Here is a 23,254-nt window from a genome sequence, read left to right as displayed (position 1 = left end):
AAACCTTAACAAGGTCTCCATTGTGATTTTGGGCACTCACCCAAATTTTGTCTATTTCCGACATTGGAAGCCTACTCTCGCTCCACTGACATGTGACAGCTGCTGTCCTGCAGTCTGAGCCTTATTTTGCACTGCTGTAGGGATTGATTCTCCTCCAAAAGTGGACCTCCATCACATGAATGTGTTTCTATAGCACAATGCTTCGTTATTTTGTTGTTTTTCTTCCATTAAAGCTTGTTAGTGAGCCTCTAAAATAGACCAGAGCAAATGTTAATAGGTCTTCTCGCATATAATGGGTCTTAATCCACTAACATAGCATGCTGCCACTAACCTCTACACACCCTGGCAATCGGTAAAAATAATAAAAAATAAACAAGGACTTCAATCATAAGCTACTCTTTCATAAAGACACTGCAATTCAGTTTATTAAATGATTCAAAAATTTCTGAATTATTCAAAAAGAATTGTTTCTGAACGTTTTTAATCATGTGGGATGAGTCGCTACAGTTGCTTGACTAGGAAGGTTGAGGTCACAAGGCCACTGAATTCTCCGATTAATTAAGTAAAATTCGAGGAAAAACATTTCTATTAGCATTCTGCATCGAGAGAAATTATTACATGGTCAGGTATCAGAGGATAATGATAGTTTCAGGCCTCCACTTCAGTTAGTTTCTTCGGCAACTATAGTGTTACTCTTGAAAAAATCTTTGAGGTAGTGCCTCTGAGAAAAATAATAATTTAACCTGCATTTGTCTTGCGCGTCTTGGACTTGAATTCTAGTCCTTATTATAACCCAGTATAAAAGGGTGTTAAGGTGAAGTTAAAAAAGAAAAAGAAAAATTAACCTGCTAGTGGTTTGGTCAATTTATATATGTGTGTAAATTTATTACTGAATGCTACAGTAATTGTTGTTGGTGGTGGTGGTGATGGTGTTGCTTGGTTTATTAATGTGAGAATATGTTGTTAGACAGGGTTAGTTTGGTCCAATAAAATGACTTGTAAAGGTTAAAAGCTAATTCCAATATTTAAATAGGTCAACTAACCAGTCAAAGGGCAATAATGTCATTGTGGGTGTCTTTAAACTTAAGGGGTGTCATTGTTCATAAAGGGGTCAGGTTGTATATGTCTGTAATAAACCCAAACCTCAGGGGGAGTCACTATAAATTACCCAAGAATAAAAAATGGATTATTCGGGTCTCTTTTGCGGTTATCAAAGAAGATACAATCTTTTTTCTCTCTACCCCACATCTGAGAGACGTCACGCGATTGTTTCTCTCTCTACATTGTCATGAACGCCTCTCTCTCTCTCTCTCTCATGCGTAAGACTCCATTGTTGCCCAACTCCTCTGTTCCAAAACCCTAATCTCTATCCTTGTTTTATGCTACCAACCCCCTCCACCTCCGTTGCCTGCCATCTCCTCCATTCTCAAATCCCACCCCTTTGCATTCTTCAGTCTTTAGAGATTTATCAATCTGCAGTCCCATATATGTTGAACCCCATCTGTAGAGCTAGTGTTCCCACTGATAAAGAAGGAAACCCAATTAGTTTGTGCATGGTTGCCTTGTAGAATGAGAGGAAGAAGAACTTTGAATTGAAGATGGAGTTGGAGTTATTCTAATTAAAGCTCTGAACAAGGTGGTTTGTGTTCTGGTTTTGAGATTTTGATCAATTTGCAAAACTCTAGCTGCATACAAAAATTTCAAGATCTATCACAAGCTGTTGTCATCCAGAAATTTAAGGTTAATGTAGAGAGAAAAATAATTGTGTGCACTCTCAGACGTGGGAGAGGAGAGAAAAATTATACAATATCTTCTTTGATAACCTGCAAAAGAGACCCGAATAATTCATTTTTAGTTCTTTTTAATTTTATACAGATGTCAAGTTTTAATTGGACCACGTACCCTATAAGAAGGAACCTCTTTTTCATATGCCCTAAGGCAAGCATTGTCCTTTGTACTATTAGTGGTAAGATCTGCAATACAATCATTAATGGAGGAACCTGTGTGAACTTAGTACCTCAAGAAGTTGTGGAAAAAGCACACTCAAACTCAAGAAGCATCTAAGGCCTTACAGCAAAGGGAATAAGATGAAGAACGAGTTAAGATGATTTTCATGGATGAGCCGCACGTGTTCTGAATGGTGATAGATTGAGGTAGTCTGAGAATGCAAGTCCAGTAGGAATGGATGCTCATAAGTACTGATTTCACCAATTGCAGTCTGCCTGCAACGGAGAGAGCTAAGTGGTAGAGATGACAAGCTAACCACACACACGCACAGAGAGAGAGAGAGAGAGAGAGAGAGAGAGAGAGAGAGAGTCCGTTCAGTTTAACATCAGACGTGGTGCGAAGCAAGTCGCCCCTTATTAGGGAAGGATTGCAGGCATTTCATTAGGTTTTTTTGCCTTTTCCTTGTTTCTTTCTTTATTTCAACAAAAAGCGTAACGCAAGTGACAAACTTTGTGGGTTGCATGTGGCTCAGAAAGAGCAAAGCAATGGTCAGAAAGTCTCATCTAGACCAAATTCTGAACTTGCATTTAAGGAAGTTAAGGAATGTTCTGCTCCTTCTGAGGTTTATGGAAGATTTTGGTATCAAATCATCTCCTTTCAAGGATGGTAATGGTTTATGGGCAAATATCGTTGCACCATGGACTTGATGAACATTTGCCCCTCACTTATGCCCCTTTTGGAGAAGCCTGTTATGCTCAGCAGTGAAGTGTGCGGGTGCTTCATCTGCAAGAAGAGAACCTCAAAATATCTGAAGATGAGCCATCTTCCTAGATATCAGTGACTAAGAAGATTTTTTATCATCTTGTCCTTGGCCTCTTATGTGAAGGATATGGATACTCTTCTGTTTTCTAAATAATAATTCACTTGGACCCGAAAGAAGAATTTTTGCATAGACCCTCTCTTCTTTGTTAGAAGTTAGAACAAGGAAAACAAATACCCTATAGGAGAGACAAGGTCTCACTCCTATTGAAACCTAGTTAGCAAAAGAGGCTTCAGTAAACTAATTGAAAGCTGATGTCCATGTTTACCGACAAGGCTGTCTATACCCATAAACGCAAGTATAATCAAAATCCTGGATTGGAAAAACTAGTCTGATTCTAGAAATTTAGAGTTGTTTGTCTTTAGGGATCATGTATTCTAGTTATAATGTCATTCTAAGGTGAGCTTGTGCTGAAGATTTTTTACTAAATCAATCAGTTTGTTGGGACTTCGCAAGAATAGCAAAGGAAAATCTAGTCCATAAGATACTGCCTATTTCCTTGAAGCTGGAATTCATATTCCATGTGTTACAGGGGAAAACATGACAAAGAAGAATAAGAAGAAAATGTAATAATAATTACTAGATTAAAATTTCTTATAAAAAAAAATGCTAGATGAAAAAGTAAAGCTCGTTGTATTGTAAGTTTATGGCCCACACACCAAGGACTCCACTGCGAGTGAATCTGCATATACCGTATAAAGTTAATAGTATCTCTATTATTGTACTGTACAAGGAAATATGTATTGAAATATAACGCCTTGTAACCATATATCTTCAATTGGATGTAAATGTGCTTATTCGATTCTGCAAAGCATTTCTCTTTATGCAACTTGATGAACCCAAAGAAAATAAATGTGTGAGATCGCACGAGAAAGCTTTATTGGGGAATATGTGTGCCTTTATTGGTTATTTATGAGCCTATTTCAGAACTCGAGGAACGTAAGAAGAATAGAATCATTTTATTGAGTTGTGTTCCTTCCGATGTCAGGAAAATCCTTAATTTGTTAATAACTGTTATTGTGTTAAATAATTAGCCTATTGTCTTCACGTGTTAAGACATTTTAATTTCTTTTCCTAATTTCTTATTTACAGGATCCGTTATCTTCTCCTTGCAAGATTGTTACGATTAATGAGGCTTTTGATGCATGTCCGGCGTTACCGAGCTTTTCTTGCCACATTTTTAACCCTCATACCGAGTTTAATGCCATATCTGGGAACCATATTTTGCATCCTATGCATCTATTCCTCTCTTGGTTTACAGGTACATTAGTTCCATCTGCACCTGACTTCATTCTTTTGTCTCAACTTCCAAGTGAAAACATAGAAGGCTCTATGGTCTCTGTCATCCCAAATTTGTGCTTAGTGTACTAAAATGAATTTTTTTCCAAGATTTTACTTTTAGATATACAGACTTGAGTTGTCATTATCCCCTTACTTTGAATTTGGGACTAGTATTCAAATTTTGATGCCATCATTAACTTCAACCATGTTTTACTTATCAAAAAAAAAAAAAAAAAAAAAACCATGTTTAGGTTTTCTTTTTATGAAGATGGTAAATAATTTGCTGGACACGTCTTGCGGGAACCCCAACGTTATTTCCACAGAGTAACTTGAATATTTCTTTTGTCTTAGTTGCTGTTGCAGCTTTGTAATTTTGTTTTGTTTTTGTCTCTCTTTTTTTTTTTTTTTTTTTTTTTTTTTTTTTTGTGTAGATTTTTGGTGGGATAGTTAATGCTGGGAATCCCATTTTGGAAGGAACAGGTCTTGCTGATGAAGAGTATCCTTGCATTAACTGCATTAACTCTTTAAAAAATACCAGTGATCTGTATTACTAAATTTGATTGGTAGTCTTTCATATCGATTACTGATAACTATAATATTCTAGAAAGATGCCATATTATAGAAAATCAAACAGCCAATGGTTCCAGGAGACCTACATCTTCATGTCAGAGAATTTTACCAACACACACATATATAGTTGTGAATTTCTCTTGCTAAGGTGTTATTTCTATAATAAATTTCAGTTTCTTGAATCTCTTTTCTTAACAAGGTCAGCTATTTACTTTTCAATTTCAATGACTATCCAAATGGGATGGTGACACTTTTCAATTTACTAGTAATGGGAAACTGGCATATGTGGATGCAGGTATCATTATTCTGTCATGATCTTCTTTATCTTTCCTTCATTCATGTTTCTCTATGCATTACTGAAGAATATCAACTTGTTTTAGCTATTCTGTTATCATGTATGTTTTACCTACTAACTATTGAAAATTTTCTCCTGTATTGCCTTTTCTTATATATTTTATATTAGTTAAGGTGAACTTATGGGTTTCATAATATTCAATCTTTTTTCTACATATGATTTTGGTAAATCTAGGAGTATACTCCATACCTAACTCATTCTTAGTTAAAATTAAATTTCAGATACCTGAACCTGATTAGTTACCAATCTTCAACGAGTTTACATCACATAGCCGGCAAGTCTCGCTTTCTCTACATATGTATATTTTCAGTGTCATGTAACTCCGTAACATACCGTAGCCTGTGCCTTTGTCAATAGGAAATGTCTAGCGGCATTGTGCAGCAGAGCGCCAAACACTAAATTGAGTAGTACATCCCGAAATTTCGTTCAACTTTTCAGAAATAGAGACAATATGGAATTTATTAGTAGTATCACTGGTCTTCGTTTCAAGTCTGAGAGCAATCTTTGTGCAAAATAATGTCAAAAGTTCTATTTGTCTCTAGTCTTCAACTCCCAGCATAAGGCAAGAAGCCAGGAGCAACACTTGGTAATGGTATTTATGAGTTTTTCTTTTATTCTCTATGGTCACTATATAAATATAATTTCCTTATGATTTATATAGAATTCGCAAGAAAGTTGTTTTCTCTAGAAAATTGTAAACCAAAAAGAATATTTATGTATAATATGAAAAACAGATTTTCTGAAGGGAAGGAGGAGTGAGGGGGAGGGGGGAAGTGAATTTAGTGGGTGGCATGAGACCATAGGGAAGATATGCATATCTGTAGAGAATTTAGTGGATTTTTTGGATGGCATGAAACTATAGGTTGTATTCTTTAGGTATAGTTGTTTCCGGGATGTGCTTCCTTTTGAGTGCCTTTTAATGAAATTTTACTTATCAATATAAAAACATGATTTATGAAATTTCTCTAATTGACTTGATTTCATCAGTTAACATTTAGTACATTCAATATCGTGGCTCCCCATTGGGGCCAAATATAATGTGTTAAGATGTGTAAACTTTGAAAAGCAAAATTTGGTACTTAATTCTTTTCCTCATGATTACATATCGAACTCCATAGTTAGTACTATCGACTTCAAAGCAAGGATGTTCTTGACATTTCTGGAATTGAGGGTGGTAGGAAACAATATATGTACTGTATGTACAATATGATGGCTTTTTTATTTTTTAAATTGAAATAGAATGGGACTTGGAGCTTATAATCATGTCAGGGCTTTTTTATTTTTGACAGAAGGGTAAGAGTTCAATAAGGTCACTTAAGGTTAATACAGATATTTGGGAAAAGAATATGGGAGTGGATTACGTTACTTCTTCACTTCTGTCACTGTATTTTGAAGAAACCTTTTGGGTACAAAAGGGAAAATTTTACCTAGGTACCGTACTACTATATGCTTTTATTGTCTCACTTAGCAAAGAAATGGATTAAGTTTTTGCCTCCGTTCCTTTCGTTGAAGCCAATTGTTTTACAAGATGGCAATCTGCTATGGTGTGCGAGGCTTCTCTTGAGGTGAGGTTTGAAGAGAAGACATTGGAGTTCAACTTTGAGGCTTATGCCTCAATTTATTTGAAAGTACTGTAAGTGTGTAAATCTTTTGCGAGTATAAGAGTTCATGTAGCACCAAGTACAATCCAGTGCTGAGAGCATATATCTTGCATGATAGCAATGATATACTCCTTTTGTGTTTGGGTTGTTACTTATGCATTTAAGTAGCAATGATATGCTCCTTCCATTCAATGTGTTTTTGTCAATCTCAGAAATCAAATCTTTGAAGGAGACAATGGTTAATGCATTCACGTTCAGTTACAAAAGTACCAATTGCCAGAACTATCCCTCTTTCACACTAATCAATGCATTTATATTACATGTTAAAAAGGGTACCTTAGGGAAGTTGTGAACTACTGTACATCGACTTTTCAAAGTGTACAATCATTGTGGACATGCCTAAAAGGAAAGTGAACAAACAAATTGTCACAGAGGGAGCGCATGTAACCAGAAACAGTTCATATCTGCAAAACTTCACTAGTCCGTTCCTAATTTAAGCTTTTCTTGAGCTCTATTTTTACGTTTTAACAAATTTAGTGTGTTCCGTAGTTATTTCCCCAATGGATAATAGAGGTTATCTAAAGCCGTTGTCTTGTGATGTTTCTGTAAGCATTTTTCTGCAACCATTTAGTGGAACTGTCGTCTACTATATATTGCAGCAATTTTCCCTCGTGTCCTAAGAGTTAAAGTGTGTGTAAATATAAGATTGTGAGGCGTAGCCTTACACCTTGAAGCTGTTTAATGCCTCTCTCTCTCTCTCTCCCTCCCTCTTAAAGACATTGATGTTGGAAATATAATGTTGATGTTTTACTTAAATGCAAAGATGTGAAAAAGAAATATTTAGGAATTTTGAATAATACTGATATTTAAGGTAACCAAAATGCACATGTGGTGTCAGAATATATGTGTGTGTGTTATGTTTTCTAGGAAGGGAAAAAAAAAATAATAATAATTCTACTATTGCCTTGAAGAGTGAAATGAAGCAATTGGAAATGAACAGTTAATGATGACCAAATGTGAGATTGCTTGCAAAAGACTGTAAAATGGGGGAGAAGAGCAAAATTACATTATAGAGTTAAAATATATTAATTACATTTCTTGAAGCCCTTAACTAAGGATAAGGCTCTTGTTAGACCAGATCTATTGAACAGGATTTGTGTTGCAGACGGCAAACTATAAGGACAAGGCATAGTGCAAATTAATGTGGATGGTATAGTAGAGGGTGACAGGGTTTTTTTTTTTTGTCAATATCTGGTATATAAGTTAAACAAACGAAATAATGAAAATTTCTTGTGGCCAGTTTATGGAAAGTTTATCTATTTTGTGAAATATTCATATAATGGTTTCTGAATTAACATCAGGACCAAAATTCGTTTTAGTTGAAATGATTTCTAGCTTAGCTTTGTGGGGACAATATTTTGTGCGAGTTTTACATCAATTCATCTTGCATGTCACTGGAGCATATATGTTATTTGCAGCATTCTTCTGACCTTTTAGAATGCTCAACAACAAGTATGCTTGGTGCAATTGTAATCACCTTTTGCACAATTGCTCTATTAAAGTTATCACGGTGCAATTAACCAAAGGTGTCTATTAATTGTTATTATGTGTGACATCACTAATAATTCGAGGTTTAACATTTCAGAGCTACAAGGAATTGACGGGAACAGCTTGGACTTATGCCTACTTTGTCAGCTTCTATCTAGTAACAATTCTGCTGCTTTTGAATTTGGTGAGTCTCTGTCAATGCTTCTCAAATACTTGATTCCTTCCTTGAGATGTTGCAAAAACATAATTACTTAAGATGTGGCAATGTGTTCTAGTTTTGTCTTCCAATGGTTGGTAAATACTGGTTCTTAAGCTTTGGAGTTGAAGGAAGGACAGAAAACACCAGCTTGTTACTTGGGTTGACCACAAATATCACAAGTGTCCAACTTGGTACACCTTTTAGGGAAAGGAATTTTTACTCAGACCTTGACAAAATTATCCCGTATTTTTCATCTGCCAACTCCATGGATTGAGTCAAAATCTTTTCCGTGACAAAATGGCAGTATACCTCAATGTGCCCAGTCTCCTCCCTATATTTTGTCACTTGTCTTCATGATACCAGTTTTCAGTTGACACGCGGTACAAGAGCATAATCTCTGCAGTTGCACATGCTGTTTAAAGGATTTTCTTGTGGAGGAATCAGTATACCAGATCCAGTGTCTTGCCTTATGAACTGGGTGAAGTGCACAGTGTGTATGTCTAGTTTAAATTGCTACTTACCTGAGCCACTGAATGGATGTTACCGCTGATTAACTCAGGCCACTCTTATGCAAAGCGACTCAAACCCACCTATCTTCTGGGTTGTCCACAGATGACCAAAGATCAGCGGTCTTGTCCAATTAGGTTCTTGATCAATAAAATAAAATTATAATTGTCTGCCACATGTCGATGACACCAGCTATCTATAGCCACCTGAAATTTTTTTCCATTTCTTTGCCCTTATAAATCCATGCCTATTTTCTCAAACCCTAGACAAAATTCTAATCCTTCCTTGCCACCAATGCTCAACTGTATGGAGCTACTTGTCCAACCCACCTTCCCGAATCCAGGACTTTGACCACTGCCATGAGCACTGTTGAAGGACCAAGAAACTAGGTTATCTTGCTCTATGTTTGACCAGTAATCCAGACCCCCCAACTCTCAACTGTCAGAGTAAGCATTAGGATAGTTCTTGTCAGACAGCTGTAGATGTGAACTAGGTCAGTGAAACAACACACACACACAGCACACACCCACACGCGTAGATTCATACTTACAGTTATAGACACATATTAATTATTTGAATTGCATATGTTCTGTATTTAAGGGTTAACGTATGCATCATTCATCTGAACTTCGTGGAACAACTTATCATACAACATGCATTATATTGCTGGATCTGATTTTTGTTCGCTGTTCAGATTGATCTGAATAATTTAGTTCACGTGCATGAAACTTTCAAATATCTTACTTATTAATTAATGACGTATCTGAATTACTAATCCGAATATGTTTTGGCTTCAGAAGTGTTTACCATGTGCATGTTAAACTGTTGTTCATGGTGATTTTAACCATTAGAATAATGCTGGAAAAGAGAAAGAAATTTAAAGAAATCCAAATCATTATATGTTTTGGTTCCATTTTCGATTCTGCTAATCATAGATGCAAACTTATTTTATATGGACGGGCCAAAAAAAAGAAAAAAAGAAAAGAAAAGAAAAAAGATTAGATTTTACATAAGGAATTTCATTTAAGCTCTTGTGGAACTTCAACTGCAATATATGTGACTTGTGATCCTGTGACCATCTCCCAACTCTTTTTTTATGTTATTCCTTTATATGGCGCAAATCATGAATTTCATGGGACAATCTGCAATAGTAAATCAATGAAACAATATTAATTTTTTTATGTAATTTCAGGTTGTAGCCTTCGTCTTAGAGGCATTCTTCGCTGAAATGGAACTCGAAACTTGTGAAGAAGGCGAAGAACAGGGCAAGGTTGGTACCAGTAGCAAGCTCTTCTTTTTCAAAATTAACAAAATGTGCATTCCCATCGTATGTCCCACCTACATGGAGTGCTGGGAGTTAGACAATCCTAATATTTTTTTGCTGTCCTGAAACTTGAGCATGCTTCCTGAGACTTGTCAATTTTGACTTTTTAAGAGTGAATGAAGCAGTAACCCCTAACAATATGCCTAGAGTAAAACAGAAATTGGAGCTCCTTCCTGAAAACAGGTCACAAAGTAGCAGTTGTATTCACTCTCTTTTGTTACAATTAAATTTAATAATGCTGCCAGTTTGTGGTGTCCCCGAATGGTATTACTGGAATGTTTTAAGAGAAATTATATAAGAAATCCTTAAAAAGTAAGCTGACTTTTCTATGTGTAGCCTTTTTTTCCCCCTTTTTCTTTTTCCTTTATTTTTTCCTTTTTTCTTTTATTTTTTTTATGAATTTTAGGGTAACAGGACTTAGGTTAGTATATTCGTGAATCAAAACTAGAGTTTGTAATATAGTTTACCTCTTGGTCATGATAAAAGATATAATTCAAGCTTCAGCCAAGGGCAAAAGTGTAATCTTCAACACCAACAATACAAAGGTAAGTTGACGTGCATTCATGTGTTGGGGTTTTAAGAATTCATGATTTGATTTTGTAAATCGTAATTAAAAAGCATAAAAAGTTTAATTTCCTTTTAAAAAATTAAATTTTAGATTCCTGAGTACTTCCGTTAATCTAGGACTACTTGAGTCATGTCGAATTGCCTTGATCAGGAAATCAAATTCCTTTTCAGATTGAGCCATAAAATTCTGTTCTCTCTACAAGTTTGATTTGGCTATAGTTTGCTATCATACTACAAAACCTATGAGACAATACAATTTACACAGAGATGCATAAGTTTGAGTTATTTTATGCAATATTACGTGCCTTCATATATTTTTCTTTTAGCATTCATCAATTGCATTAGATTGGTGACTGTTAAATTAGTGTTTTGGCATCATAACTGCTGTGGAGCTAATTACACCTAGATTCTCATTCAATCAACCAAGATTGGAGTGGACGACTAGTCTAAAGATTAGAATTGCTATCGAGGTAGCAGATTTGTGAGGAGCAAAGTCTTTTGACGGAGTGGATTGTGTGACTGAGCTACGTCCCATGGCTTTTCCCTTTTGGTTTTTTATATTATAGATCTTGGTGTCCATTATCCATGCTTTATACTATAATTTACTTCCGTTTGAATTGTGGTTATAATTAGCATGATGGATTAGTTGGTATTCAATAGTTGGCCTATATTGTAGAGTATATAATTTTGATCATAGGGATCAATTTCTAGTCGCATTAATTAAATTTGAAATTTCAATAATATTAGTTAAAAAATAAAAAAGGTGTTAAAATTAGTTAAAGCTACCATCAAGACCTATTTTCCCTCCTCTGGGTCTACATCAATGACCTTGCTCTCTCCATTAGAGCCTAGGATTTTGATCCTTATTCCATCAATGAATAAGAAAATATAGACATTATAGATGAGGAAAAATATCTGTACTAGAGGATGGAGGATGAGGAATCTTTTCATTACTTGATCTAGGTATCCCGAGAAATTTTTTATTTTTTTTCTCATTTGCACTGTTTAAGCATTGCGCTAAGAACCAATATATCATGTTTCACAATGTGCAGCCAAAATTGGAAATCTCCCTCAATCCAACAGTGATAAAGATCCAATGAGGAAGCTTTCCTACTGCCTTTTCCAGAGAGCTGAATATCTCATTTAAGATAAACCATTTTCCACCAGTCTAGATAATGAAAAAATGACACTACCATGATGGTCTATAAATAACACCACCTATTGTCCAATGACAAAGGGATGCGGAACCCGAAGTGTACACCTATGGAGTTACAGTTAACTTAACTATGGGGCAGTTTCTACTCACGAAGGGGAACCTCATTGAGCATAGAACACTAGGAAACCACTTTCCAGTGACTTGGAAGTACACATAATGGCATCCTAAAATTTCCTTAGTCACTGATTCCCAGAGAAAGGTTAAAATATGCACTTCACCCCGCGGTCTATTCCTGATTTTGGTTGTCACCAGAATTTCTAGCATTCCTTAAATCTGGATTCCAGACCACCCAAATCCAAGCTAAGCGTGCCCCATTTTGGAGAGTGTTGCCTCTGTTTTCTTTACCAAAACCACTATTAAGTGCTCACAAGTGAGGAATCTACATTTCTAGGAGACACTCGAGTTAAACCTGCTAGAGAAAGAAGTCTCCGCCATAAGAGAAGGAACAATGACTCTGGAGATGGCAGAAGTCTCATCACTACATTTACATTAAAAAAAACACATGTCCGTACTGAGAGTTTTGTATTGCATTCTATCTGAAGCAATTTATTACTATTAGCTTTTTCATGAGCCAATAATAAGTCCAAAGCCTCAACTCTGGAGGGAGCCTTGACCTTCAACTCATTGGCAACAACTCTATCATGATCCACAAACCAGTTCGAAGCCTTCAAAGGCATAGCATAGTTTTTGTTCGTAGAAATGTATGGTGCCACCCTTGAATTTCCTTCTGGTTGTCAGGAAGGAGTAATTTACACATCATAATATGTCTACTTGCTAGTCTTTGAAAGTTTATAAACGTCGAGTGATTAATTCCCAAATGGCAATTTGTTGATTCACGTAACAGAAGGCAACGTCGAGTATGCTATGCCTTTGTTGATCATGTATTTTCACACTAGGCTTTTTCTCCATATATTAAGCGGACTTTATTTGTGAAAGCACAAAATGGAAGTTTCACTCTTCAGTGGTTTTGTATAAGCGCTAAAATATAAGTTCCTCTGTAAGTGGTTTTGCATTTTCCCTTTTTTTTGGCTCGAGGATCTGAAAAAATGCCCAAGCCAAAATGAAGGGGAAACATCAGAAGAGAAGAATACAGCCAAGATCTTTTGTTTCTTTTAGTTGTTCCCCTTCCAGTTTCCTTTTTTCTTTCTGTTAATGCAAAATTTTCTAGTTCCAGGTCAGTAGTCTGCTGTGCAAGTCCATTTGGCACTGGTGAGGTACTTGTCCCCACTCATGAGTTATTAGATAATTGTTAATTTTCTTTGGACTTAATAACACATTTAAAAAAACTTTTCATTATTGATGAAGCACCTTTATTACAACCCGAACTTCAACCCATCAAACGTTGAAAAAATGTTCAAATTTTAGTCTTGCTACTTGCTGCATCCCAGTGGAACATGCCCTAGTGAAGTAGTCAATGCAGCATGTTTAGTTTTCGTTGAGAAGTGGTTTTGCTGTTATTTGAGAAGTTCTCTTATGCCAACCCTAACTTGTGGTAAGATCTAGTATTAGTTAAATGAAGTTCTTCAGCAAATATTCCCTTGCTTGTGTTTGTGTGTGCGCGTGTATGTGTGTTTGTGTGTGTACTTAACAATCATACTGAAGTAGTGTCATCTGCCTTTTGAATTCAGGACAGTGGTGGGAGGCGCCGTAATATTGGGTATGTATTGCTGAGTTGTCAGATGCAATATTATATTACATCCATTCTGGCCATTAAAAATGATCTGGATTGATATTCTGTTTGCTTGATGCAGCTCAAAAAGTCGGAGTCAGAGAGTTGATGCCCTTCTCCACCACATGTTGAGCACAGAGCTGACGCAGTGCTCCAGTCCATAAATTTGCTTCCTATCTTCATTCCCTGATTTGCATCTTGAAGTCTCCCTTTCATTTCCAATTTCTTCTTGCTCAGAGGCTTGATAGTTCAAAACTCTGGAACTCTAGTTATGGTGTGCAGCTCTCAGTAATTACGTGAAATGATTACCGAGAAGATAGTAGGGAATGAACATTCTGTGAAGTATCTGACACCAGGAAGGTACACAGAAAAATTTGCAGCCCGTGTAGGTTTACTTTTTCACTTATCCCTGTTGAAGATAAAGAAGTTTTTATTGCTGAATGGAAAGCATAGATTGAGCTGCAGCAGGGAATGAGGGACAACGCACTTGGATTCACAAAGCCGTTTGAAAATTCAAGCAGAGTTGCCAGTTGGTTTCAAATAAGATACATAATGCGTTTCATGTTTTCTAAACCTTAAATTACACGCAAAACTACACTAATGTATCAATTTGTGATTAAAGCTCTGCTAATCTCTCACCCTTTGTGGGTGCCTTAGTCAAGGTGCTTTGACTATGTTGTGTAGAACTTGCTACTTCCGTCAATAGATACAGTAGTAGTTCAGTTTTTACAAAGAATATGGTGTATAGGAACAACATATATGATAATAATAAAAATAAATAAATAAAAATAAATAAATAAATAAAAAGTCCTTTACATTAGAATATCCTCACTTTTCGAAGAAATATTCTCTCCTTTTTATTTTACCCCTCCCATCCTTGCGTTTTCCCCTTTTTTAGAACTTGGTGCATGTCTCATATTTTCTCATCGAGGCATAATGAGGAAGCAGACATAAATCAAGTACAGCCTAAAAATGTCAACTTGCAGTGCATTTGCAAGCACTGAGTTTACTATTGTTTGGATATTTGAGCTATAAAGCAATTTCTATGAATCAATCAGAGCTTCCAATTTCATAAACCGGCCATACAAATCAGTGCAATTTGACTTATCAACATTTTTCAAACTATTTCTTGCATATTTCTCCTAGCAACAATCATTTCCAACTTTTGTACTGTGAAAAGAATATAAACCCTATTTTTTAAGTTGACAGGTAGTGCGTAGCCACGTAATGTATGCTACTGAGTACCAGACAAGCAAATCTCTCTCTCTCTCTCTATATATATATATCATGACTGCAAAATATCAGAAGATAAACTAGATATCAAGTATGGGATGCCATGTACAAAGGACAATCTTGTCGAAAAAAAAGTGATGCACACCTAGTGGCTTTGGTAGACTAGTACACTTATGTATATACATCCATTGTTATTATAATTATTATATCATTCATACAGTTTAGCCCTAATTGCCATAAGCAAATACATCTGTTGAACATCCATGGTAGCCGTGGATTAAACTAAATATACCAAACATACAATCCCATGCAGAATCATAAGATCAATGGAAAGGTGGCACCTGAGCACACTAACAAGAAAGTCAGAATCATTAGAAATCTGATGCAATCAACTATACCAGAAGAAGTTCCTGTCTCATCCTTCGGAATACCCCAGCTTATTTACACCTGTTTAGAATTCCAAAGATAGACCCGGTATAAAATGTAACCTGTGCAGTGTCGCCAAAAATTGAAAGGAAAGGAAAAAAAAAAAAAAAAAAAGGCACTTAAATGGCCTAGACTGTCTTTCATTAGTCCCAGCAATACCCATATGTTACTGACTGCAATCAGCTTGGAAGACGAAACTGCTCACAGTCCTTGGACCCATTTTTGCAGAAGTTTGCAACAAGACCATTTATCATTTTTGCTACTGCTTGCTTGAAATCCATCGAGCAACTCTTTCCAACCTCACTAGCATTCTGGACACTTCCTTTGGCCACAGACCCTACTTGAGCACCCTCCATATAAGCTTTACATGCTGACAGGATATCATGTGCATGGAGCAGAAAATGACCGGCAACTAAGTCCTCAAAATGCTGAAGATAAAAAGTGAAATTGATAGATTTTAGTATTCGGAAAGCAGATAAAGAACAGCAAAGCACGAAATTACTCAGCATCGGTCTGCCGACAGAACGACTTGTATGAGGCTGTTTGTGTGCACCAGAAGTCTCTGTAAATAGGCATATTGCATGCTTGATTCATACAATAAGTAAAATTTTAAGTAACAAGTCGTGGAAGTGATGGGGTTACGCATTAGTAGTGGCCATCATGGTTTTGAAATTTCTAACTCCAAAAATAAAAAATAAAAAAAGATTTCTAATTATTTTTAGTGAATTTTGTTAAATAACCAAAAATGATTTAATACTGGTAGCAACTATCATTGTTGTCAATAAAAGCTTGCTATTTTTCACCTTCCACTGACTTTATGACCACTAATGCACTTGAACAAAGAAAGGTATCGAATGAAATAGGTTCAACCAACATTACAGTCACTCAATGTTATATATTGGTTAGTAATTAGTAACTTAATAATTTATACAATCAATCAACTATACAAAAAATTATGCATCGAAGAATAACCAACTATTTAAGATTGGCTACACAAATCCTATATTGTCATTTTTCTCTATCTAGGGCCACAACTCAAGTAAAAACACAAGCCATCAAATTTTAACTTAGAATCTCAACCAACGTTAGTTTCAGTCCTCCACTTCTCCTAGTACAAGTGTGTAACCCAAAATGTGGACCACGTCACTCTTCTTTATGATGCAGTTATCACTTTATCTCAAGATGATGCTATTTCCACTATCTAAAAAACATGTTCCATTTCAATTTTATCATTTCTTATCTTTCCGCACATTCATTTCAATAGCCATGCTCATCTTATGAAAATATGATTTCTTAACTGCCCAACATTTCCTGGTTATATAGCTAACTTATAGAATTTCCTTTTAAATTTAAAGGTATACATCAATCTAAATATGGTAGAAGCACCCATCCATTTAATCCATCCTGATTAATGTTTGCTTTTATATCATTTGACCCTCAATCTCACGATATATACTCATTTCTAGTTTTGCTAAAGTAAAATTCCATAATTCAATTCACTCCGGTTTATCTTAAAATATTTTGATTCTATAGCTTTTCTCTACTTCTTTAATTTAGCACTTATCCTTCCTCTAACTATATAATGTGTTAACATCCATCTACTCTAAATGCTTTAGCTGTTAGAGAGGCTGTAACTATAATATTAAATCCTCCAACACCCCTTACATGTGGACTTCTTTTGGTCCAACACGGGTTTCACTTTTAGCTATCAGGGTGAAGGTGAGGTTTGAACTTAGGACCATGCCTACTCTGATAACATGTTAACAAACATTTACTCTAAAAGCTTAAGTTTGTTACAGAGGTTGTAACTTAAATATTAAATCCTCTAACAATCTGCAAATAGAATACACCACTAAAATTCATCCAGAATATTTTCTTTAGTTCATCCACCCTAAAGTCAAAAGAGCATGGACTCAATGGAAAATCAAATAAATAAAAATTTAAAAGAATAATTAGTTAATACCAAGGATTAATTTTATGTTAAATCTAACTGAAAAGTTAGAAAATAATTCAAAAATAAATAAACATTATTGAGTTTCAATTCTTGGAAGCTTGTAATTCAGAATGGACACTCAAATCTTGAGTTTTCTAAGTTTTCAAATTTACGTCAATATAACTTGTAAGTATAAACTAGTTGACCAAGGTTTGTACCAACAAAGCCGTTATGGCACCAGAGCGACCATCATGGAGTTATATGGTCAGTAACAGGACATTAATGCTGTGAATCTGAAACATATACATATATCGCTGCGCAACAATAACAATTAGTAGCCGAGTGTGCTATGTGGCAATATTAAAATCTTGACTAATTACTGAAGTTTGACGTGAGCTTACACAAACTACACTAAAGCCTGCTTGACTAAACTTAGGTAGAATTTAATTTCTCCAACCAACATTAACAAATTTGATTTTTTTTTAATTTAATCAAATGTTACTAGAGAAAACTAGTGCATATGACCTATTATATCCCGAGCATGTGCTGCAGGACAGTTTATGCCAGGAGCCAAGCACAAACTAGTTTCTGTCAGCTTCGGTATTAATAAAGAAGCTTTTCTCGATATTAGTCTTGCTAGAACTTAGCTAGCAAGAAAATCATTTTCATCTCAAGTTCAGCTATGACAAACCAAGTTAGCCTCTTCTCATTAGAAGTCCCCATTACTCCTAAAAACACACCATTATATTTCCTGTTAAATACTTAGCAAAAGGGTCTTTATTATCTCGATAAATCAAATATCAACACGAGGAAAACGTAGAATAATGTTTAATCATAAGTATGTCAAGATCATACCTTAGGGGGCCTCCTCATTGTGTAAACCATTGTCTTCAAAGATAAAATAAACACTTCTTCATTGTATGCAGTGGATTTCTTCTCTCCCTCGGGCCCACCGTACATTTTTTCATACCCAGGCTCATTGAAGAAGGGCTTATCATTCAAAATCAAAGCTTGTATAGAAACCAAAACTTGCAGCATGGTTGATGTCTTCGGCATCCACATCTCATTTGTTTTACCAGTCCAAGTGTTTAGCAGGCTAAGGCAGACTTTCCCACAATCATACAGGTTTGGGTTTAATCGAAGGCCACCGGAGTAGTAGTAGACCATCTAACAGAAAGAAGTCCACAAAACTAATTTCAATTGTTTACATTGGAAGATATTTTGATACAGTAATTAAAAAAGGACATTACCACCTAATACATACCGGTGGTATATCAGGATAATTAGGAGGGAAGAGAACATCAAAAACGAAAAGACCATCATGGTAGGGGGTCCCCGCTGGTCCTACAATAATGGCTCTCAAAAGATCCATCCTTGTTTCATATATCCTTACATATATTGTATCTGTAAAAGTAAAAATAATGGGGGGGAGGGGGGAGAGATGTGGAAGTAAAATATAATGCCCTAACATGGCAAAAAAAAAAGAGAAAGTGATCTTCAAACAAAATCAGTACTATTGCAATTTGAGTGGACACCCACATTTATTATATATACACACAATCATTGATTAATGTGCTTAAACACTATATGAAGGATTATTTTGCCAATAATGCCACAGACAAGTTAAGGTGAAAACACTGCAATACTTTAATGAATTGTATACTTAATCCACTTCAAACAATGAAGCTTACATGTCATATTTTCGAAATATATTATTATTAGTGGTAAAACATATAAATGAACAAGCAATCGGAACTCACCAGGTAAGTCCTTCTCCAGAATTTTCCATTCCTCCTGAATTTTCTTTGTCCAATTCTTGGGTGGCTATCAAGAAAAGATCACAGAGAAGATTACATAAATGCATGCATACATATGTGAAATATGCACACTCCATTACACACACAATCACTGGCAGATGTGGGCTTGAGTGGGCTCTAGCCCACCAAAATAAAAAATAAAAAAAATTATTACTATTTAAATTTCAGTCCGGCCCAAAATTTTTTATTATTATTACTAGTATTAGCCCACCCCATTAACAATTTCTGGATCTGCCCTTGCACACAATGGTAAAACATGAAATGTGTTAACAAAAGCCACCTGCTGTCCCGAAAAGCCTACGTGGCAAAAGTGATGATCTGAAAAATCATCAACAGTATCAAACCGTTTGAAAAGTTCATACTTCCTCAGAACATCATCTTTTTCTTCTTCCTCTTTCCCATCAGAACTCAAGTCTGCAGAGACTGTTGAACTGCTTGCACCAGCAGCCTTGTTTATGCTATTTTCAAGATCTGGAAACAAAGAGACAGACATCCTCACCCCTGTTGGAAGACCCATGGTATTGCTCTGGGATGAAGTGCTCATAGAAGCTGGGACATTTGCATGGGGAACAGGTTCCTTCAACCAAGAAATCGATGCCTCTACCCCAGGAGGCAAATCCACATTATCAAATTGGTCTTGCATTTTCTTCAAATAATCATCATCGTCATTATTGCCATTATCGTCGAACATATAATCATCGTTATCATCATAATCAGAAACATCATCGACATCATTACCATCGTCAACTTCACCATCACCATCATTATCATCATGATATGACAGATCTGAATTCAAACTACTGCAATTCTCTGAATTAACAGCTCCAGATTTCGATCCTGCAAGACTAGTAGAATTTCCAATATCCTTCACCAAAGCCTCCTGGAGAGAGTTATATGATAAAAGAAAAGTTAGGCATAGAGCATACAATGGCACGGGTGGCACTGAGCATGGGGAAACTATTACCAACTAGATTACTGGAGTACTACTGAGTAAGGACCAAAATGAAATTGACATAGGAAGGGAAATATACCAGAATGTGTTTTAGGTGTGTGTATGTCTGTGTGTGAAAGCACGCGCGCAAGAGAGAGAATTAAGCATTTAAGCAGTAGATACATATAATTGGGAACCATCTTCTTACAATTTCAGCCTTATAACTATTAACTTGAAATTAACATATTAAATTATTATTGTTGTGTATTGGAAGATAAAGAATGAGATAACATTTTTCTCTCTATGTTAACGGCAAATGATTCAATCTGAGAGAAGAATGCAAGCTTATGGATAAACTCTAATTTATTCCCCATTAACAACATTTTAGTACCTCGATTGATGGCTCTCTCTACAAAATGATGACATCTTGGCTCCTACCAAGCAATAGACTGTACTTACCTACTAAATGAAACAAAATAAATACTACTAGTAATATAAATATAATGCCTCATGAAAGATAATAGACACACATTTAATAAACTTGGATTCATATAGTTTGATTAACGTCAAACAATCTCATGGCCATCCCTTGAGAAGCATACAACTCTACTCAATCATAGATGCCTTAAAAGTAATATACATCTTCAGCCTACTCTACCCCAATAAACCTCCCAATTTCATATATATGGATTAGGCTTATACTTTACCCAATAAACCCCACATCTTAAACACCTCCACAGTTCATACGTACACAGGCACAAAGATAGCCACAAACACCTCGAGCGCACTGTTGATGGGATGAATGTGTGTGTGTGTGTATAAAGATGCATAAATCTTTTATAGAGAGAGAGAGAGTAATTGCTTGTTGATTCATTTGAATCGTCTGAGAAAAACGTAACCAATGAAGCCCGACAAGGACGGTCAAATTAACAAATTCGAACAATTACGGATCAAAACTCATAAATCAAAGCTAAATAATTGACCTAAAGATCAAATGTCGTCAAAAAGATGCGCCTTACTCGTGGTACAACAATTAATCAACGAAATTCACTAAAATTATTGTCTTAAAGGACTCAGAATTGGGGGTTTTTGTTAGTCGTTTGAGGTACTATTACCTCAATGTGTTTATGCTTCTTGGAGATCGAAGCTTGAGTGTCTTGTGAAGTGAACTCGTCAATATCGATATCCATAACCCTAGATTTTTCGGACACGAGTGATCAAAACCCTCCACAGTTGAACTCTGCAAAGTAGATGGTACAATTAGAGCTTTAGAGAGAGAAGTGAGAGAGACTTGGCAGAGAGAACAGAATTATACGGAGTTAATAGAGAGAGAAAGACACAACTTTGTCGAAAAGGTAGAGAGGGAGAGAGTCTTTAAGAGTGGTTGTACTTTAGAAACGAGAGTCTATTCGCGAATTCTTAGGTAACTTCGCTATCGTACGCAGTAAGGAAAGGATAGCAAGATAGTAAGTGGCCGCGTCTATCATTATTAGAGATTTCTTCATGCGTCGACCACAAGTTATTAGATTGTTATGGTTTATTGATACTCTGTGAATAGTAAAATTTAGACTTTTATTATAGATGTTTTGGTAGTATTGTGAGTTAGTGTTTTTGATGAATTTTATAATGTTAAATTTCGATTTTTTGTATTTACTAATTTAATTTTTAACACTTTTTGTCTTGTATAAAAAAATTAAAAAAAAAAAAAATTAACAACGATCTGGATTGAATTGGTCCACCACGTATTAAATGGACCCTAAGAGCATCTTCAGCAGTATATTAAAATTTTTTGTGTAAATCTGATGTGTCATAGAAGATTTACATAAAAAAATTTGTAATAAATATTTTTAGCTCCAACAGTTGTTTTATACCTGTTGTGTAAAAAAGTATCTTCCAATAACAACCAACCACGTATCATACCCAATGTCCTACATAACTTTTACAAACCTACTTTATTCAGTTTACTTTTTGGTGATTAAACCTCACTTCCCAATCCTCCTCAATTAGGGAAAAAAAAAATAATCATTTCTCCCTATATTTCACTTTCACATCCCACCAATAGCAAATCTTTCACGCCATCGTCACCGGAAACTTATAACAAATAATAAAAATAAGATTCAAGTATGTAGACACTACGTGATTAAAATATATATCTAATAATTTGTTAATACATATTTATTTCATTAGAATAGAATATAAAAGGATAAAAATCTAAAAAAAAAAAAAAAAAACCCTACAATCTATAGTATGATTACAAAAGATAAAGATTAAACGAAAGTGATGAATCAAACTATGTTTATTAAAAAAATATATAAATGAATAAAAAATAGTCGAGCAGTTCTTACTTTGCCGCCAGTTACAAATTCTTCTGCATTACACTCTACAAAAGTGGGAAACAAAAAGTCGTAAAGGAATGAGAGAGAAGAAAGAGAACCGTGAGTGGGAAGGGGGGAGAAGAGGGAAACAAAAAGTCGTAAAGGAATGAGAGAGAAGAAAGAGAACCGTGAGTGGGAAGGGGGGAGAAGAGAGAAAATGTAACAACCCACTCCACCATATGGTATGATATTGTCTGCTTTGGGCCTAAGCCCATACAGTTTTGCTCTTGGGCTTCACCCCCAAAAGGGGTTATACCAATTGAAGTGACACACCTACATATAAGCACTTCACCTTTCCTTTACTCAGGCGATATGGGACTGTGCACTCATAACTCGCCAGTGTGGTAGCTTGACAGTGTCTCACACCTGCTCACGGCACACCCGCCCACAGGGTCATCACAATCCACCCCCCTTAGAGGCCCAACGTCCTCGTCGGCACACTTCCAGCTGGGTCAGGCTCTGATACCATTTGTAACGACCCACTCCACCACATGATATGATATTGTCCGCTTTGGGCCTGAGCCCCCACAGTTTTGCTCTTGAGCTTAAACACTTCACCTTTCCTTTACCCAGACGATATGGAACTGTGCACTCGTAGCTCGCCAATGTGGTAGCTTGACAGTGTCTCACACTGGCTCACGGCACACCCGCCCACAGGGTCATCACAGAAAATATGCTTACATGGCAGTGTAAAAGTGTTGTGTAAAATACACAACCCTTTTACACATTGGTGACGTGACAGTGTATCTTAACAGACTGCTGGAATTACAAATAATATGTGGCAGTGTATTTTACACAAAAGGCTTTTTTAACAGACCGCTGGATATGCTCTAATAATTTTTCTAATAGTTGACCAATCACACTGGAATATAAGAATCTTATGGTTTTGAACTTTTGACCAATGAGAACATTGCACTCTTTATTCTTTAAATGGA

General features: G+C 35.8%; 2 protein-coding genes across 2 annotated transcripts in view; one reads left to right on the top strand and one right to left on the bottom strand.

The window, feature by feature from the left end:
• LOC132307241 (two pore calcium channel protein 1A) overlaps positions 1-14,340 on the top strand; it is a 64,184-nt gene extending 49,844 nt beyond the window's left edge. The window contains exons 17-23 of the mRNA XM_059804951.1: positions 3,860-4,028; positions 4,480-4,544; positions 4,823-4,913; positions 8,220-8,306; positions 10,021-10,098; positions 13,564-13,592; positions 13,687-14,340. Of these exons, the coding sequence (XP_059660934.1) occupies positions 3,860-4,028; positions 4,480-4,544; positions 4,823-4,913; positions 8,220-8,306; positions 10,021-10,098; positions 13,564-13,592; positions 13,687-13,768 (601 nt within the window). The 3' untranslated portion in view covers positions 13,769-14,340. The remainder of the gene's footprint in view (positions 1-3,859; positions 4,029-4,479; positions 4,545-4,822; positions 4,914-8,219; positions 8,307-10,020; positions 10,099-13,563; positions 13,593-13,686) is intronic.
• Positions 14,341-15,188: 848 nt separating this feature from the next.
• LOC132307242 (putative ubiquitin-conjugating enzyme E2 38) lies at positions 15,189-21,335 on the bottom strand. Its single transcript, XM_059804952.1, has 6 exons — positions 21,060-21,335; positions 19,294-19,893; positions 18,957-19,020; positions 18,461-18,600; positions 18,052-18,363; positions 15,189-15,691 (listed from the first exon to the last, which is right to left on the bottom strand). The coding sequence occupies exons 1-6, from the start codon at positions 21,132-21,134 to the stop codon at positions 15,443-15,445; spliced, it is 1,440 nt and encodes a 479-aa protein (XP_059660935.1). The 5' UTR covers positions 21,135-21,335; the 3' UTR covers positions 15,189-15,442.
• Between the last annotated feature and the right edge of the window lie 1,919 nt (positions 21,336-23,254).

Source organism: Cornus florida, unplaced genomic scaffold (assembly GCF_030987335.1).
Source record: "Cornus florida cultivar Cherokee Brave unplaced genomic scaffold, ASM3098733v1 CherokeeBrave_3.0.0_Hap2_Chr05, whole genome shotgun sequence".
In the NCBI taxonomy this organism is placed as follows: domain Eukaryota; kingdom Viridiplantae; phylum Streptophyta; class Magnoliopsida; order Cornales; family Cornaceae; genus Cornus; species Cornus florida.
This window is presented reverse-complemented; position numbering and strand designations above follow the sequence as displayed.

What these genes read in the sequence shown, in the direction of transcription:
- LOC132307242 (XM_059804952.1), bottom strand. Translation starts at nt 21,134, where the DNA reads ATGGATATCGATATTGACGAGTTCACTTCACAAGACACTCAAGCTTCG. An exon ending in AGAAGCATAAACACATTGAG is followed by an intron (nt 19,894 to 21,059) that starts GTAATAGTACCT and finishes AACTCTCTCCAG; the next exon opens with GAGGCTTTGGTGAAGGATAT. An exon ending in CAATGAGGAGGCCCCCTAAG is followed by an intron (nt 15,692 to 18,051) that starts GTATGATCTTGA and finishes TTTTATCTTCAG; the next exon opens with CATTTTGAGGACTTAGTTGC.